This window comes from Lepidochelys kempii, chromosome 6 (assembly GCF_965140285.1).
Source record: "Lepidochelys kempii isolate rLepKem1 chromosome 6, rLepKem1.hap1, whole genome shotgun sequence".
NCBI lineage: Eukaryota > Metazoa > Chordata > Testudines > Cheloniidae > Lepidochelys > Lepidochelys kempii.
In genome coordinates, this window is record NC_136385.1 from 104,131,890 (window position 1) to 104,150,434 (window position 18,545).

Genomic DNA, 18,545 nt, shown 5'->3' on the forward strand with positions numbered 1-18,545 from the left:
CCAATTGCAGAGCAGATGGAGTCCCAATCCAACCTTTCCCTGTGCCAAAAAGACAAAGGTCTAGCTGTGACAAGAATGGTAACTGTAGAATAACAGTAACTAATTACACTATCTGGTGTGACTGCCCCAGCTGGCTGCATTTCCTTTGTGCTAATTCAGGGACAAGTCAGGCCTGAGAATCTACCTAATATTTCAAGATAAAACACAATTACACCAAGGTCCACCTGATTTTGTCATAACCCTGCAAAACTGCCAATTTCTTAAGTTTTTGATGCACTTACAAGGTTGCATTAAAACTAGAGATGAGCCCAGAGAGGAACACATTATATGTCTCCAGACTTTGCAGTGGGGAATTCAAACCAGAACTCTAAAGCTTCACACCTGTGAAGTCTGGGGAAGTTTGGAAGCAAATCCGGTAGCTGAGGTTTACCTCTACCAAAACCCAGGCCAGGGCACTTTTATGTGTTTTTTCAGCTGGATTGTGATAATTTCACAGAGCTGTAATCAAAACCAAGATAGAACCCCTATATGCATGGTAAGAGAGGAATGTGTAAGCCCAAGGTAGGAGGCCAGTATAGACGGCTCAGTTTTAACCACGCTGAATTCCCAGTTTCTTAAGATGAGATTTCAGTGTATACATAGGTCAGCCCAGCCTGACTTAGAAGTTTCATGACCCTTTCAACATTCATGGCAGTAATTCTAAAAACTGTGAATCCCCATTCCTTATTTGTTCATAAAAATCAACAACAACCTAGGGCAGTTCCTAATTATTCCTCAAGTTATAACTGCAGAGCAGAAATGTAGTGTCTCCAGCTTTCTCACTGCTGAAGCAAGGAAAACAAATGTGTGAGGTGGAAGTAGGGGGGTGTGTCCTAGCAGAAAATGTTGCTCAGCCCACATATATGCAGACTTGTCAGAGAGTTTTAACCCGATGTCAAAAGTTTAACTTGAACATACACAATAAAAATGCACAGTAAGTTTGCTGTAGTTAAATTCCCCAAAGCCCTACTTGCTATGTTTAGAATTTAAACACAATGGGATAGATCCTCATCTGGTGAAAACTGGAATAGCTCCCTTGACTTTAAGTCAAGGGAGCTATGGAGCTGATCCACTATTTTCAGACTAGTACAAGGAATAGCTAAGACAAGATCCATCTTCCTTGCCCATTACTTTAACCTTACCACCCTGTGAAGAGGCAGGGCTCACCGCTGAAGCAACTCCTTGTGGCCTGGCATGGTGTACTGGTTTTCCTCCCTCTGGCACCCCTTGCCATGGCCGTGCTGGTCCTCTGGTGGTCCACCTCTTCTCATGCCTCATCTCACCAACCAGGTCATGATTTAAGGCCATCCCTTCTGGGGTAATAGAAAGTCCAACAAACCAGTGTCCAAGACCTTGTATCGTGACTTCAGCCCCAATTCTGGGCCTGTGGTCTTCACTCCCTTTTCTCAGGGCTCTCTGTCATCCTTGTCCCCTCCTGCAGCCTCATGCCACCATACCAGTGGCTGGTAGGGGAACCCAGGCCTGCCCACTACACCACAATCCAGCCGTGACAACTGCTTGCTGTTGCCTTCCTTTGGTTCTTCCTACCCAGCCTTTCTCAGGCCTTCTCTCCTGCTGCCACCTCTGTAGGGTCACCCTTCTGTCATGGCTGGTGCACTCCAGGACCTTCCTTGGAATCCCTCAACAAAACACCAAACTGAAAAGCACAGGCTTAAAACCTCTTCTGCCCTTTTTGGGCTTGATCTTTCATGCCTCCACTGGACGCCTCCCAGGGCTCTCTCCCTGTAAATTCAGTTCCTGCTGTTTTGTCAGGCCTTCCCACCAGAGCCTGCTCCACTCTGCTGTCTCTCCCCTAGCCTCCTGCCACACTTTTCTATTCAGGAGAGGATCCCAGGACCAACTGTTCCCCTTGACTTCTTCCATGATCCTCCCAGTCTCTTCCCTCTCTAGGGTGGACTGATTTAAATGAGGGTGATTTTAAATAATGATTTAAATAATTGATTTGAATCAACTTTTCTATTTGTATTTCAGTTATTTTCTAAAGAAAGGTACTTTCTCATTGGTCAATATAATTGCTAAAACATGTTGACATACAACTAGATAGACCCTTTACACTAGATTTGGTACATCTTTTTGCTACCTAGTGAGATCACATGATGGAGTCTCCTTGAGTCAGAGGCCAGGTCCCAATGCCTGTGATGACTTTGCCAGTCTCTTGCCCCCAGTAGCACAGTTCCTAGGCCCCTCACAGGATCAAGCACTTAATACTGTACATGGCCTGTTCTGCCATATTTATAAAGCTTGACCTTGAAAGTTAATTTTTCCCCCTCCGATTCATTCTTTATATAGAAAAGCAGCCTTTAGCTTCAAGATAGGCTCATAGCATCAGTATATTTCTTAAATGTGTTAAGAGATTATAATAAGTTTAGGCCTTAACATATTTTGTATTAAATTCAGATTTCATGTTAAACAGGTTTATGTTTAAAAAGAAAATCTTATTATCGTTTAAATAATAAAATAAAGCAATCTGAATTAAACTAAAAACCCCTTAAATTAAAAAATTGGATTTTTTATTTTTTTTTAAAAATACTAAATGATTTTTATCTATCCTGCCCTGCTCTAGTCCCAAAGAATAACTGCAGCCTCCTTTTGCTCTCAACTTCTTCTGTTTATAGTCCTCTCCCAGCACCTGCTCAGCTGGGCCTCATTCTCAGTTAAGCCTGTACAATTCTCCAGGCACAGCTCTGTATGTCAATTGGCCTCCTAGGCCCATTCCGAACCTGTGTGGGGTACACACACCCTCTTCCTTGAATCTCTCTGTTGGCTCCCCCAGTTTTATAGCATCAAGGTCAAGCTTCTTGTTCGCATTTCCCAGGCCCTCCACAATTCTGCCCCTCCTTACTTGTCTGCTCTTGTGTCTCATCATGTCCTCCCTACCTCCTCCACTCCACCCACATGCCTTCTCTACCCATTTTTCAGCTTCCTGAGCAAGCATCTCTGCACCTTTTACTCTGACCTTTATGCACAGAACTGATCCATCGGGCCACTACCCTCTCCTCCTCCAAATTCCTCCTCCAAGATGCACCTCTGCTACAATGCTGGTGAGAAATCAGCCAATTAATTATGGCTAGGTCTATTTATATCAATTTTTTTACAAATTGCACGTCTGCATGTGTGTATATATCACTGTACTCCTCTGCCTCCCCGCCTTCACATCTCACTGGTCAGATTAGATTGCAAGCTTTACAGGGTAGGAACCATGGGTAGCCCGATGTCTTCATATATGTTTATATAGTGCTCAGTGCAACAGGGTGACAGATCTGAGGCCTTTGGGTTTTACTGCAATATAAATATTACATTTCAATGTGGCAGCACCTGGGAGCCTCAACCAGCTGTACAAACGTTTAGTAGGTGATGGACCTTGCCTCAAAGAGCTTACAATCCAAAAATAACAATCCTGTAAATAACAGTAATGTGCAGGAAAAGGCTCTGAGAAGCAGATTTTGGCCTCTAATGCAATCTCTTCCTGCTCTTCTTGTTATGCTGAGGGTGTGTATCAGACACATACTTCGCATGGTTATAACTTAAAAATAGCAAATCAAACAGTGCCACAGTCTAATGGATAATGTAAAATATCACTCACACTGGGTGAGTCCATAGTGGCTGGGAAGAGAGCCCTTCATGTTAACTGTGTCACTACACAGTGTAAGGAATTTAATTAAGATGGGGAAGTCAGCTTCATCCCGGAAGGCACAACAAGCTGTAAGAGCTGCAAAGAGTAGCCTGGAGCTCAGATCTCCTTAGCAGAGCTGCTGTCAGTGCACCACGTGGGTACCAGTTCTAGTTATGGCTATAGTTGGATGTAGGATGTAAACAGCAATTTCAGCCCCTGATGAGGGACTCTACAGATTGGTTACGTCTGCTCTAGGATTTGTAGACACGCCACCGGCCGCCTCCTTCAAAGACAACTGGGCACTTAATGAGAGCAGGATAATACTCCTATCACACGTGCCCTGTGTGCTTGGAAGAAGCTTGCAACTTCCCCATTCTGTTTTACCCTGTGTCATTCTTCTAGCATAGATCCTTTCCACTAACAAAACATGAAGGGCCTGATCTGCTGTAAGATCAAAATCAGGCCTTAAATGTTTCAAACTCTTCTCATAAGGACTATGAAATGTAATACAGATCTGGGGTAATAGTGAGACTGAAACATGCAATGTGCTATGGAGCAAAGAGATGACAGTCCTTTGCTGTAAGGAACTGGTGGGACCACAACTAGAGCACTCTGATCAGTTCTAGGCACCTTGGTGCCTGAAAGATGTTGGTACGTAGGAGGGAAATGAAGGAAGAACAAAGAATAAGGAGCTACAGGGACTGGTATAGAGAGAATTATTGAAAGAGCTAAGGTGGTATAGATTAATCAGACAATGACAACGAAGTCTGCAAGTATATGAAAGCTGGAAATGCCAATGCTGGGGAGAGCAATCATTTAGGGTGGTCCAAGGAATAAAGGAACAATTTTCTAACAGTTAGGTCTATTCGCATATGGAATAATCTCTGAGGGGAAGTGGTGGACGCTTCCTCATTTGAGTCACCTAAAATTGGACTGAACAAGCACTGGATCATATACTTCCAGGAACAAATCTGCACTGGCTTTGGGGGATGGACTAGGTGAATTTATTAGTCCTCATGTGTAGGATTCTGTGTTTTGTACAGTTAGTATGACTCACACATACTGTGCTTTTAGGTTGAAAGGAACAAGAGTGTAGTAAGGTTATATTGTATTAGAAATCTTTCCTCTCCCTGTTTTTGGAATAAGTTTTGTTGTCCCCTGTAAAACCAGCCAACCCAATGAACCTTAATTGCACCCTGTCCATTTGCTTTTTACGTAGGGTTCTGAGTTGATAGTGGCATGTGCCACTGAGCAAGGCAGAAACGTGAGTAGCATAGCTGAGCTACTGTCTATGTATTTGAAAGAGGATTTAAGCATTGGAGGCATCAGCATCAATAGAAGCGATTCTAGAATCTCTTTACAGTGAATCCAAGAGGCTCCTGTACATTGCTCACTATCACATGTTGCTTACCAGGAGAGAATAATGCCATGTGTAAGTTTTGCCTTGTAGCGGACAGAGGTCTGGACAGAAGATGTTGTGTGAGGGCTACTGTTAATGAGAGCTGGTAGATTGGAGAGTATCCTTTATCTCATATGGTACAATTGCTACTTTGGGTTAAAAGTGCCAATATGAATTGATGCCTCTGACCTGTAAATTAAGGCAGTGGTTCCCAAACATTTTAGTAAAGGGACCCACCAAATGCATTGTCTTTTTTTTTGCAACCCACTCAGGGTCCACATTCGTAGAAGGTGATGGCCAGTGTCCTCTCCCTCGTCTGTCGTCTTCTCCTCCTTGCCCCGCCCAGGGGGCATCAACCCCCCCTGGCACCGCAACCCTAATCCCAGTCCGGTAGGGTAGTTGCAACACTCAGAGCAGGAAGCCGGGTCCAGCCCTATGGGGCAGGAGCCACCACTGCAGGGTCAGAGTAAGATGAACTCACTCTCCAAGCTCTCCCCCCACACCCACACCCTGGGGACTCCCCACTGCCCTGCATTCCTAGGAGAATGTTGTGAGACTTCATTCCTGTGTGTTTTCAAAATGCCTTGAAAGCACTGGGTGGATGGATGATGCAATATAAGTGCAAAGTATTATTACTACATTATGATTAGGCTTGACAGAATTTGATTTTTATCCTTTTGATGGATAATATAGATTGTTTTTTTTTTTAATTTTTATCTATTAATTTTTCACAGCCGCATGAAATTATGTGGAGGTCAAACAATAATTGTTTCTTGAGAGAAGATGTTGAAATTCAAAATGTTAAAGTTTATAACCATTAAAACACAAACTGTCAACAGCACATGTCAAAATATACAAAGTAAATATCCCTAAATCAAACTCTAAGAAGTTCATAAGCAGCATTTTTCTTACTTTTCCTAGCTGTAGATCAGTTATTATTGATGGAAATATTTTTTTCATCACTTTGTGTGTGTACGATGCAATCAACAACCGACATTGAATCCTTCCAAGCCTACTTATGATGATTATGAGCCCTGCTGGACAGAAGATCCACTGAAGAAGCATATTCATGAATGTGTATTTATTTATGGAAACTCAGACAGAATTCCAGTCACATTAAACCATGCATTTCATTAATACCAATTCCATTCAAGCGCCGCAGCACAGCCAGGCGCTGATGTTGCAAACACTTTGCCTTGAGTGTAATAGGATGAGTTTGTGGCAGAGGAGAAGGCTTATTTTAAGCTTCTTATGAACATTTATGAAACAAATGTTTCCTGTCATTGAAAACAAGCAAGCAAGTCCGATTTGGAGTGGGACGATTCCACCTTGAACTCGCAACCCCATTGCCTAATGTCACCGAGACAGCAGTTGGGGCAGGGGAAAGGGAGACAGCAGGATGTAATTCTGCAAGCTGTTAATGAGTTTTTCTGTGAAAGACACAAACTAAACTTGGATGTTTTCAATAAGGCTGGACGAGCCAGTTGCAGTAGAAAAAAACTGACCTGATCCTTTGATCTGAACCCCACCCATGTTGAGTAGAGATGGGCCTGAGCTCTGACACATCTGGATCTGTCCTACTTCAAACAAGTCAGGGTTTGAGATCAGCCCATTATAGAGAGAGGGCCAAATCAGCACTGACACCAGCTGCCATGACTCCATTTAAATTAGTGGAGATGCACTGGGTTTCACTGGGGACAAATTGGTGTTTATCTTTTTGGTCTGTCCTGGTGCAAGAAGAGACTGATCCTGCAGGGTGCTAAGCAATATTGACTTTGCTGGGAGATGAGGATGCTCAGCGCATCACACGAGGTGCTGAGAAATTTCTGGATCAAGTACTAAGTCAGTAATATGATGGAAAAAAATCATGAGGCCAATTTTCAATGGTGTTTTCTTAAGTACTTATATGCCCCCTGTTACTGTAGTAGCTAAGCCCCTCACAACACCTCTATGAGGTAGGGGAGTACTATTATCCCTAGTGGGGATACTGAGGCTCAGAGAGGCTAAGTAACTTGCCCAGGATCCAACAGGAACTTTGTGGCAAAACAAATACTTGAACCCATGTTAAGTCCAATGCTAATGCCATAGCCCCTAGACAATGTTTCCTCACAGCAAGTGCTTACAACTCCCACTGATTTCATCTGCAGTTGTGGAGGCTCAGACATCGGGACCTGTGTTCCTAGAGGTAGACTGAAATTAAGTTAACGATTATGTGCAAATTGTGAGCATATGCCACAAACCTCCCTAGTTGAGCTCATTAATAATAATAAAAAAAAAAGAGTGGATTCCAATAATTAAGTCATGCAAACAGCTGGGACTGCAGAAGTCTTTCTCAAATAATATTTCTATCACGTCTTAAAATTGAGAGAGGTTTATAATAAGGACTGGTGAGCAAAGCTGCTAAATCAGCTTATGAAAATGAGATGGGATAAGAATGAAAAATAATTGACTCAAAGCCTGGTTGTCAATATAAACCACAGCTTAGTCAACAAAACAGAAATGGAGAGATTCTGTAAGAGTCTTGGAAGAGTATCATCCCCTGTCAGCTCTAGCTGGCTCAGGGGAGTGTACATAGAACCTTTCACATCCATGTCCCCTGATTTGGGTCTAGCCCAGGCTGGCAGGTTAGCGCCAACTGGTGAGCTTTTTGAAAGGAGTCTGAGTGCAGGTCCTAGTGGAGAAATGTTCACGTCACAAACAGATATCCGTGTTGGGCATCTAAGCGAAGAGGGCACAGAAGGGTCATAAAGACTGACTTGCCCTCTCCCTCCTAAGGGTGGTCCTTCCAGCTGAGACGTGGGGCAAGAGGGTGAAGGCTGCACTGCTGCAGCAGTAGTGTATCTTTCTAGGGCTCCCTAGAAAATTTGAGTTTCCAGGCCTGCTGGTCTAGCTCAGTCCACCAGCTACTTCAGAACTCAAATAAAGCATTTGAAGGAGCAGAAAAAATGAAGCTCAGTAGGCTCCTTGAGGCCTGATTGTATGCTCCCTCACACTGGTTTTACACCAGCATGACTTCACTGGTAACATTACTCTGAATTTATTCTGATGTATGTCAGATCAGAATCAGGGCCCTGCTCCTTGAGGTTTTCCCAGTACTCAGTGTCTCTGTTGGGTGATTTTCCCAGCTGCACAATCGTTTAATAGCAAAAATATTAATACATTCATATTAGATTAATATTTATGGCAGTGATGAATTTGGCCCTGTGTCGCCAACCAGCTCAAGCTTTCATAGAAACATAAGCCTTAGTAACAGTATGAATAAATCATCCAGCCAGACACTAATCAAACAATGAAGCCCTTTTATGGTTTGGCTAGGGACCTGCAACATCATTTAACTGACTGCACATTTAAACAACAGAAAGTGTTAATTCTACTTTCACTGAATAGAGCCACAGTTTCCTTCTACCATATGTGCTAACTCTGTACAAACTGGTCTAATTTACGGCTTCAGAAGTGAATATAACAGTCACAGCCTCACACAGCCTGTTTTAACTCATCTGACTGTCTGCTCATTAGATACGTTTTCTGGTTTATTTTAAAGTCACATTTTTTTTATCAAGAACGAGGCTTGTATTTATTTAAAACTCCAGCAGAAGATCTTCCTCTGCCAACGGAGAACTTATGTCAACTATATATGACAAATAAGGAAAGCTGACTCATGGCAAAGACTTGAAACAAGTCAGTGGGAACAGTTGAGGAATAGGAAATTATTCCCCACATGGAAGGACGTCTAGAATGTGGGCCAAAATCAGCCTTGGTGTAACTTACCAAAGCTACATCAGGGATTGATTTTTTTTTTTTTTTTGGAGTCCTGACAAATGATTAAGGAGTGAGATATATGTGGCCGATCCCAAACCAATGAAGCCAAGACATGACATAGATGCATAAAAGAGAAAATGACTGAACATTGCAAGCACCATAAATGATCACAATGAGCTTGAAAGTGATCTTGGTTTATGAAGACGGTACATATCTGGATGTCCTGGAAGATGGACTTGTGAAGCAACCTTATCATGCATGTACTGTACACGATGAACGAAAAGCATGCCAATTCAAAATAAGATGAACAGCTTCTAGATAAAAAAATGCTGATCTCAGGTTCTTCGTAGTTCATCTGATGGAACTTCTCCTTGGATCCTATTTTGAGCTGTAATGATTTATACTGATAAGAATTTACATATAGTGCCTTTCATCTTAAAGGATCCCAAAGAGATTTACATACCATAAATATGGATCACTTCACAGACTCACTCTCTCTATATGGATGCTTTAAGCACAAGACCATCCTCACCTGATCAGTATCACTTGCTGTAGAAGGTGCGTTTACCTTAGAGGTATCCCATCCAAATATTTACTCAGCCTGACATTGCTTAGCTCAGCCGCTCTGAGGAGAGCTCATCCCAAGGTGCAGTGGCTATAACAATATCGTAGTTCTGTAGTTCAAGATTCTACATCTCCAACAGCAGTGGAGACAGGTTTTGTAACTAAGGGCAACTGGGCATTTGGGGGGGGGGGGGAATGAGTGACTGGTGGCCATTTTTCAATTGCAAAGTGTGCTTAAAAAGATGTCGTACATATACCTAAAAGATGCCAGGGGAAGGTGCCTATTCATAGGATCATAGAATATATGGGTTGGAAGAGACCTCAGGAGGTGATCTAGTCCAATCCCATGCTCAAAGCAGGACCAACACCAACTAAATCATCACAGCCAAGGCTTTGTTAAGCCGGGCCTGAAAAACCTCTAAGGATGGAGATTCCACCACTTCCCTAGGTAACCCATTCCAGTGCTTCACACCCTCCTAGTGAAATAGTGTTTCCTAATATCTAACCTGGACCTCCCCCACTGCAACATGAGACCATTGCTTCTTGTTCTGTCATCTGCCACCACTAAGAACAGCCTAGCTCTGTCCTCTTTGGAACCCCCCTTCAGATAGTTGAAGGCTGCTATCAAATCCCCCCTCACTCTTCTCTTCTGCAGACTAAATAACCCCAGTTCCCTCAGCCTCTCCTTGTAAGTCATGTGCCCCAGCCCCCTAATCATTTTCATTGCCCTCCGCTGGACTCTCTCCAATTTGTCCACATCCCTTCTGTAGTGGGGACCAAAACTGGACAGAGTACTCTAGGTATGGCCTCACCAGTGCCGAACAGAGGGGAATAATCACTTTCCTCAATCTGCTGGCAATGCTCCTCCTAATGCAGCTCAATATGCCGTTGGCCTTCTTGGCAACAAGGGCACGCTGCTGACTCATATCCAGCTTCTCATCCACTGTAATCCCCAGGTCCTTTTCTGCAAAACTGCTGCTTAGCCAGTCGGTCGCCAGCTTGTAGCAGTGCATGGGATTCTTCCTTCCTAAGTGCAGGACTCTGCACTTATCCTTGTTGAACCTCATCAGATTTCTTTTGGCCCAGTCCTCCAATTTATCTAGGTCACTCTGGACTCTATCCCTACCCTCCAGCATATTTACCTCTCCCCCAAGTTTAGTGTCATCTGCAAACTTGCTGAGGGTGCAGTCCATGCCATCCTCCAGATCATTAATAAAGATGTTGAACAAAACCGGTCCCAGGACCGACCCCTGGGGCACGCCACTTGATACTGGCTGCCAACTAGACATCAAACTGTTGATCACTACCCATTGAGCCCGACGATCTAGCCAGCTTTCTATCCATCTTATAGTCCATTCATCCAATCCATACTTCTTTAACTTGCTGGCAAGAATACTGTGGGAGACCATATCAAAAGCTTTGCTAAAGTCAAGATATATCACATCCACTGCTTTCCCCGTGTCCACAGAGCCAGTTATCTCATCATAGAAGGCAATCAGGTTGTTCAGGCATGACTTGCCCTTGGTGAATCTATGTTGTCTGGTCCTGATCACCTTCCTCTCCTCCAAGTGCTTCAAAATGGATTCCTTGAGGACCTGCTCCATGATTTTGCTGGAGACTGAAAGTGAGGCTGACCGGTCTGTAGTTCCCTGGGTTCTCTTCTTCCCTTTTTTAAAATATGGGCACTATGTTTGCCTCTGCCACTGCTCAGCCTCACTCTGCTATTGGCTCTGCCACTGGTCTCCAAACCAAGTCTGAGAACTGGTTTGATCACCAGTACTATAGAAAAGCTCTTTGTTTTCACATCTTAATGCCCTGAATACAGAAATACTTCTCCTTGGCTCCCAGCTTCCTTGTGGCATCCATTGTAATTTAGTACTCACGGTATGATAGTCACCTCCTGAGGGAACAGGAAAGCAGGATTCCAACCCTAAGAACCGTCTTTGATATGCTGCTTTCACTATTCCCCATGGTCTGTCTCATATTTTGTTGTAACCCCTGGTTCTACAGTCAGATACAGAGAATGAGGATGAACCCAAAGGGTACACGAGTCTGTAATCCACTCTACTGATGGGAGCAACTCAGACCACAGGTACTGCACTTTTGAACAGCAACAGACCGAATTTCAAGAGAGAAGAATTCAGCCTTTGTGTCAATCCACAATTCTCTCTCATTTGTGTTTCATAATAACTAACACATTTTGATTTTAGTTGGTAAAGAATCTTAAAATAGAGCCCACTAGGAGTCTTCAACCTGATATTTTTTGCTTGAGGTTTAGTGTTGGGCGGTGGTTTTTTTTTTGTTTGTTTGACTGTTACTTAATTTTAGAATTTTCAGTGTCCTTTCATTGGCATTTTTTAGCTATGAACCCTTTAGCTGAAGTAATCTGAAAGGAAATTGTCCAGGTAGGAGTCATTTAATGGGAAGTTGGCACTTCTGTATCCAAACCATCGCTTTTCTGGATAACCTGTTGATACCTGGATGTGTTCCTCTTGGTTGCAGGGAAGCCTTATGGTGCAGATGATTTCCTCCCAGTGCTCATGTACGTCTTGGCCCGCAGCAACCTGACTGAGGTGCTTCTGAATGTGGAGTATATGATGGAGCTCATGGACCCTGCTCTGCAGCTGGGCGAGGGTGAGAGAGAGCCTCCTCTCATGTTGCATGTTCCCTTCTGAAATGATTATGTATTTCTCTGCGGGATGCCTGCAGGGTTTGTGAAATAGAAAAGAGCTCTAGCTAGGGTCAGGTAGCAGTAGTGTAAGCTTCCCCCATATGCCTCAGAATGGTGTGACCCAATGTTCGGTTTCCAAATATATCAGCAGATTTTCAAAAATGCTGAGCACCCAGAAGCTCCCACTGACCTCAGTTAGAACGGCACATGCTCAGCCATACTGAAAATCAAACCACTAATTTAGTTACTTAAATGCAGACGTAAGAGGCAGAGACATTTTGAAGACCTTGGTCCATGTGTTAGAAACTTAACAGCTCTCAATTTAAAAATAAACTTTGGTACTACAGTACATTCTGCGAATGTTTTTAATTAATCTAATAAGAAAAGATCCCTTTGCTTTAATTGGTTGGTATGTCTTTGATCATGCCTAATTGTCAACCTCCAGGATGTTTGTGTAAACCAGCTGACCCCTTTGGCAATGTTATCTGAGTGATAAATACCCGGTGATGGTCCAAAGGGACTGGAGTAACATTCACTGCAGGGGTGGGATCTCTCTGAAGAGGGAAAATTGAATTACTTTGCCTCCTGTGCTTGGAGACTGGTGTGTTTCTGAAAATATTGTTTTGAAGTAAAGTGTTTTCTAAATATCATTTGTCTGGTCAGCCGTGATAGTTACTGTGAGTTTCATTGACAATCAGAGGAATAGCTAGAGAGAGCCCACAGAGCACCCAGCAGGGGGAGGGGATGTATGTGGCAGAATTGCCATCTAGTGGCCATTTTGGTCATCTGCAGGCTCTTAGTTTTTTCGTTTGATTTCATAAAGAATGAGTAGACAAACCCGGAAGCCAGCAAGAACTGTGAAAGATACCAGTTAGAGAGAGACTCAGGACCTCAAATCCAAATCCCTTTGAATTTGGGTTCAAATCCCTGGACCTGAACCTGCCCCTACAATTTTGTTTCTAGCATGGATCTTGCAAGAACAGCTCTCGGGACTTCAGCTCCATCCAGTTAAAATCAGAAAGTGAACACCAGTTTGATCTGGTCTCAAATCCCAACCTTTTACCTTAGTCTAAACAGGATCCTTTCCCTCTCTAAGTTAGTTAGTTACTAATAGACCGGGTGAAATTTTTTTGAACCAATAGTATGTTCACTGAAAAATACAGTTTGGGGGTCAATTAAAACTATTCACAAATTTGGGTTGAATTTGATGAATAGTTGCAGTTGGAAAAGAGAGGTGTTTTTTTTTTTTTCAAAAAAAGTCAAAATGTTTTATTCCAACATGTTTAAAACACAGTATTGAATGTGTTCATTTTGAAACAAAGTTTCATTTCAACATTTAGCTAGCTTTATTTTAAAAGGTTAAAAAAAAAACACCCCTAGATTAAATGAAAACAAAAAAAAGATTTTGCTTCAGGTTGAAAAATGTTCTGTTTGACCAAAAATGAAATATGTTTTCATTTTTCATTTGGGCTACGGAACTGAAATATAAATGATTCATTACACTCTAGTTACTTATTCCTGCGCAGTTGTATGCAGGTACATTATTATTAGCTGTATTACCATGGCACCTAGGAGGCCCAATCACGGACAAGGACCCCCATAGTGCTAGGTGCTTTACAAACACTGAATGAAAGGACAGTCCCAGCTCCAAAGAGTTTACAGTCTAAGGGAAGATTGGTGATTTGGGTTTATCCAGGAAAGAGGATGCTGTATTAATTTACATGACTTCTATGTTGAACCTTAAGATATCAATCAAAACCCACAGCCCCGCCAGCCTGCAGTCACTGCTACTTCCCAGCTATGAGAGAAGGAAGTGACACAAGCAGGTTAGGTAGCATGTGTTGCATCTCCAGCTACATCAAGCAGAATGGAATGAAGAGCACTGTGATAGTTATTTATTATTTCTATTGCCATCACACCTACACATGCCAAACAAAGGTCAGAGCCCCACTGTACAACCAACGCAAAGACAATCCATGCCCCACAGAGCTCACCATCTCAGATTTAAACAATTCACAGCGGGTGAATGAACATAGAAGCAGGGAGGCGGGAAGGACAAAGTAATGGTAGATTCAGGTGTGATGATGTTTTGGGACCTTCTTGTCTTTTTGTAGGTTCCTATTACTTAACTACCACCTACGGGGCTCTGGAGCACATCAAGAACTATGATAAGATAACAGTAACTCGGCAGCTGAGCATGGAAGTGCAGGATTCCATTCACCGCTGGGAGAGGCGGCGAACACTCAACAAGGCCCGGGCGTCCCGCTCGTCTGTGCAGGTCAGCGGCTCTGGGAGAAAGGGGTGGTGGAGAGTGCGGCTTTCACAGTGTGAGAAGCAGATCGAAATTCCAACTGGAAACCAGGCTTCAAACAGGGCAGCAAATTATTCCCCGCAATTAGTAACACTATTACTCAGTGCACGCCATCTGCTTGCTAGGCACTGCACTGTGAACAGAGGAAGTCAAAGTTCCTATCCCCAAGAGTTTACATTCTGTGCTGGGCACCATGGAAGAAGCAAGGAAGTGCAGAATGAAAGAAAGCTACAAAGGGATCTGTGAGAAGTGGGAGGTGTGAGCAGGGGGAAGAAGAGGAGGAGCAGAAAGAAATGAAAATAAAGAACTAAGAGATACCGATATCAGTTGTCACAGTTTAGGTCAACTGCATCTGTATCTCCCCTCCATCAGGGCCGGATTTCCAGTTAGGCACAGTAGGCATGTACCTATTGGCTCTGGCATTCTAGGGGCGCCTTACCTCTCTAAAACTGTGTGCAGCATGAAAGTCAGCTGTAGGCAGGTGGGGAGCGCTGAAGATGCTGTGCCTAGGGGTGCGTAAGGTGTAAATCCAGCCCTGCCCTCCATGGCCCTTCAAGGGCAGCCAGTCTGGGCTCCCAGCCCCTCAGCTGTCATCTCTCCTGTGCGTAGACCCACGGTTCTGTCCCTTCTGACCAGCGTTTTTCCAGGCTGCACTGTTTCCTGCCTACACTGTGATATTCCCAGCAAGGCAGGCATCCTAGACAGGCCAGCAAGTGCACTTTGCCTTCTCATCAAAGGCTGCAAACAGCTGAAATTGCCAGCAGTCACAAGTTACCACACAGCTCTTTCTAAACAAGCACCTTTACTCTGAAGGTGAAAGTACTACAGAGAAAACATATTAAAACCCATCAAAGAACCTACACATGTACAATAAGCTTATCAGATATCACCATGCTCCCCAACGCAAACAAGGACTCTGGTAGGAGTCAGTCCTTCAAACCCCACCAAGGTTGTTTTCTGTGGTGAACAGTTCAGAACAGCTTCAGCTCAGAACTAGCACCCTCATGAATAGCTCCGTCTTTCCACTATACAGCTGGGGCCTTTGATCTTGGCCTCATGTAACAGGTAATCAGCTGACAATCATAACCAAAGGTGAGGGATTTGCATTCACATATGGTCCAGAAAATCCATTTCATACGTACGGTCCCAAAAATCCATTTTTGTCTGGCAGATTGTTCAATATAGTCCTTTGATCATCCAGGTCTTACATCTGTCACAGCTCCTCCCTCAAGAAGTTGCATGCAGTCCTGGCCCACAATAATATATGAACCACTCATTGAATACAATAGACATCTCCCGGGGTAAGTCAGGACATTGCCATATTTGTCACAGCAGCATCCAACAATCTCTTAATAGTGAGACTGATGCGAAGGCTAGTGGAATCCATTGAGGGGATACCAACAGGGGCATGGCCTAGTTTTAATATCAGAGGAGGAAGATGATTTTTGCAGCAGAATTTTGAACAGAGTTGAGAGGAGAAGTAGGGAGCCTGGACAGCAAGAGGTTGCCCTGATTAGATATTATACATACACAGAAATACAACAGACATTGCCCCTGAGGGACATCAGTACTGATCATAAAGTTACCCAAGATGGCTTTTAAACTCAGCAAACTCCTTTTCACTGATGACCTAATTCAGGATCTGAGCTGTGGACCAGATGCTGATCCCTAGCACCCCACATAGAATCATAGAATATCAGGGTTGGAAGGGACCTCAGGAGGTCATCTAGTCCAAGCCCCTGCTCAAAAGCAGGACCCATACCCAATTAAATCATCCCAGCCAGGGCTTTGTCAAGCCTGACCTTAAAAACTTCTAAGGAAGGAGATTCCACCACCTCCCTAGGCAACGCATTCCAGTGTTTCACCACCCTCCTAGTGAAAACGTTTTTCCTAATATCCAACCTAAACCTCCCCCACTGCAACTTGAGACCATTACTCCTTGTCCTGTCCTCTTCCACCACTGAGAATAGTCTAGAACCATCCTCTCTGGAACCACCTCTCAGGTAGTTGAAAGCAGCTATCAAATCCCCCCTCATTCTTCTCTTCTGCAGACTAAACAATCCCAGTTCCCTCAGTCTCTCCTCATAACTCATGTGTTCAGACCCCTAATCATTTTTGTTGCCCTTCGCTGGACTCTCTCCAATTTTTCCACATCCTTCTTGTAGTGTGGGGCCCAAAACTGGACACAGTACTCCAGATGAGGCCTCACCAATGTCGAATAGAGGGGAACGATCACGTCCCTCGATCTGCTCGCTATGCCCCTACTTATACATCCCAAAATGCCATTGGCCTTCTTGGCAACAAGGGCACACTGTTGACTCATATCCAGCTTCTCGTCCACTGTCACCCCTAGGTCCTTTTCCGCAGAACTGCTGCCTAGCCATTCCGTCCCTAGTCTGTAGCTGTGCATTGGGTTCTTCCGTCCTAAGTGCAGGACCCTGCACTTATCCTTATTGAACCTCATCAGATTTCTTTTGGCCCAATCCTCCAATTTGTCTAGGTCCCTCTGTATCCTATCCCTGCCCTCCAGCATATCTACCACTCCTCCCAGTTTAGTATCATCCGCAAATTTGCTGAGAGTGCAATCCACACCATCCTCCAGATCATTTATGAAGATATTGAACAAAACCGGCCCCAGGACCGACCCCTGGGGCACTCCACTTGACACCGGCTGCCAACTAGATAAGGAGCCATTGATCACTACCCATTGAGCCCGACATTCTAGCCAACTTTCTACCCACCGTATAGTGCATTCATCCAGCCCATACTTCCTTAACTTGCTGACAAGAATACTGTGGGAGACCGTGTCAAAAGCTTTGCTAAAGTCAAGAAACAATACATCCACGGCTTTCCCTTCATCCACAGAACCAGTAATCTCATCATAGAAGGCGATTAGATTAGTCAGGCATGACCTTCTCTTGGTGAATCCATGCTGACTGTTCCTGATCACTTTCCTCTCATGTAAGTGCTTCAGGATTGATTCTTTGAGGACCTGCTCCATGATTTTTCCGGGGACTGAAGTGAGGCTTACTGGCCTGTAGTTCCCAGGATCCTCCTCCTTCCCTTTTTTAAAGATTGGCACTACATTAGCCTTTTTCCCGTCATCTGGGACTTCCCCCGTTCGCCACGAGTTTTCAAAGATAATGGCCAATGGCTCTGCAATCACAGCCGCCAGTTCCTTTAGCACTCTCGGATGCAACTCATCCGGCCCCATGGACTTGTGCACGTCCAGTTTTTCTAAATAGTCCCTAACCACCTCTTTGTCCACAGAGGGCTGGCCATCTATTCCCCATGTTGTGATGCCCAGCACAGCAGTCTGGGAGCTGACCTTGTTCGTGAAGACAGAGGCAAAAAAAGCATTGAGTACATTAGCTTTTTCCACATCCTCCGTCACTAGGTTGCCTCCCTCATTCATTAAGGGGCCCACACTTTCCTTGGCTTTCTTCTTGTTGCCAACATACCTGAAGAAACCCTTCTTGTTACTCTTGACATCTCTCGCTAGCTGCAGCTCCAGGTTTGGCCCTCCTGATTTCATTCCTACATGCCCGAGCAATATTTTTATACTCTTCTCTGGTCATATGTCCAACCTTCCACTTCTTGTAAGCTTCTTTTTTATGCTTAAGATCTGCTAGGATTTCACCGTTAAGCCAAGCTGGTCGCCTGCCATATTTACTATTCTTTCCACACATCGGGATGGTTTGTCCCTGTAACCTCAACAGGGATTCCTTGAAATACAGCCAGCTCTCCTGGACTCCTTTCCCCTTCATGTTAGTCCCCCAGGGGAGCCTACCCATCCGTTCCCTGAGGGAGTCGAAGTCTGCTTTCCTGAAGTCCAGGGTCCGTATTCTGCTGCTTACCTTTCTTCCCTGTGTCAGGATCCTGAACTCAACCAACTCATGGTCACTGCCTCCCAGATTCCCATCCACTTTTGCTTCCCCTACTAATTCTTCCCGGTTTGTGAGCAGCAGGTCAAGAAAAGCTCCCCCCCCTAGTTGGCTCCTCTAGCACTTGCACCAGGAAATTGTCCCCTACGCTTTCCAAAAACTTCCTGGATTGTCTATGCACCGCTGTAGTGCTCTCCCAGCAGATATCAGGAAAATTAAAGTCACCCATGAGAACCAGGGCATGTGATCTAGTAGCTTCTGTGAGCTGCCGGAAGAAAACCTCA

General features: G+C 44.2%; 1 protein-coding gene across 3 annotated transcripts in view; it reads left to right on the top strand.

The window, feature by feature from the left end:
• The window catches only part of RIN3 (Ras and Rab interactor 3), a 111,481-nt gene that overhangs the window by 82,090 nt on the left and 10,846 nt on the right, over nt 1–18,545 (top strand). For 2 of the 3 annotated variants that reach the window (XM_073349502.1, XM_073349504.2), the window contains 2 exons: nt 11,898–12,029; nt 14,181–14,344. In XM_073349502.1, the coding sequence (XP_073205603.1) occupies nt 11,898–12,029; nt 14,181–14,344 (296 nt within the window). The remainder of the gene's footprint in view (nt 1–11,897; nt 12,030–14,180; nt 14,345–18,545) is intronic. The other variant, XM_073349503.1, reaches the window with a different exon arrangement.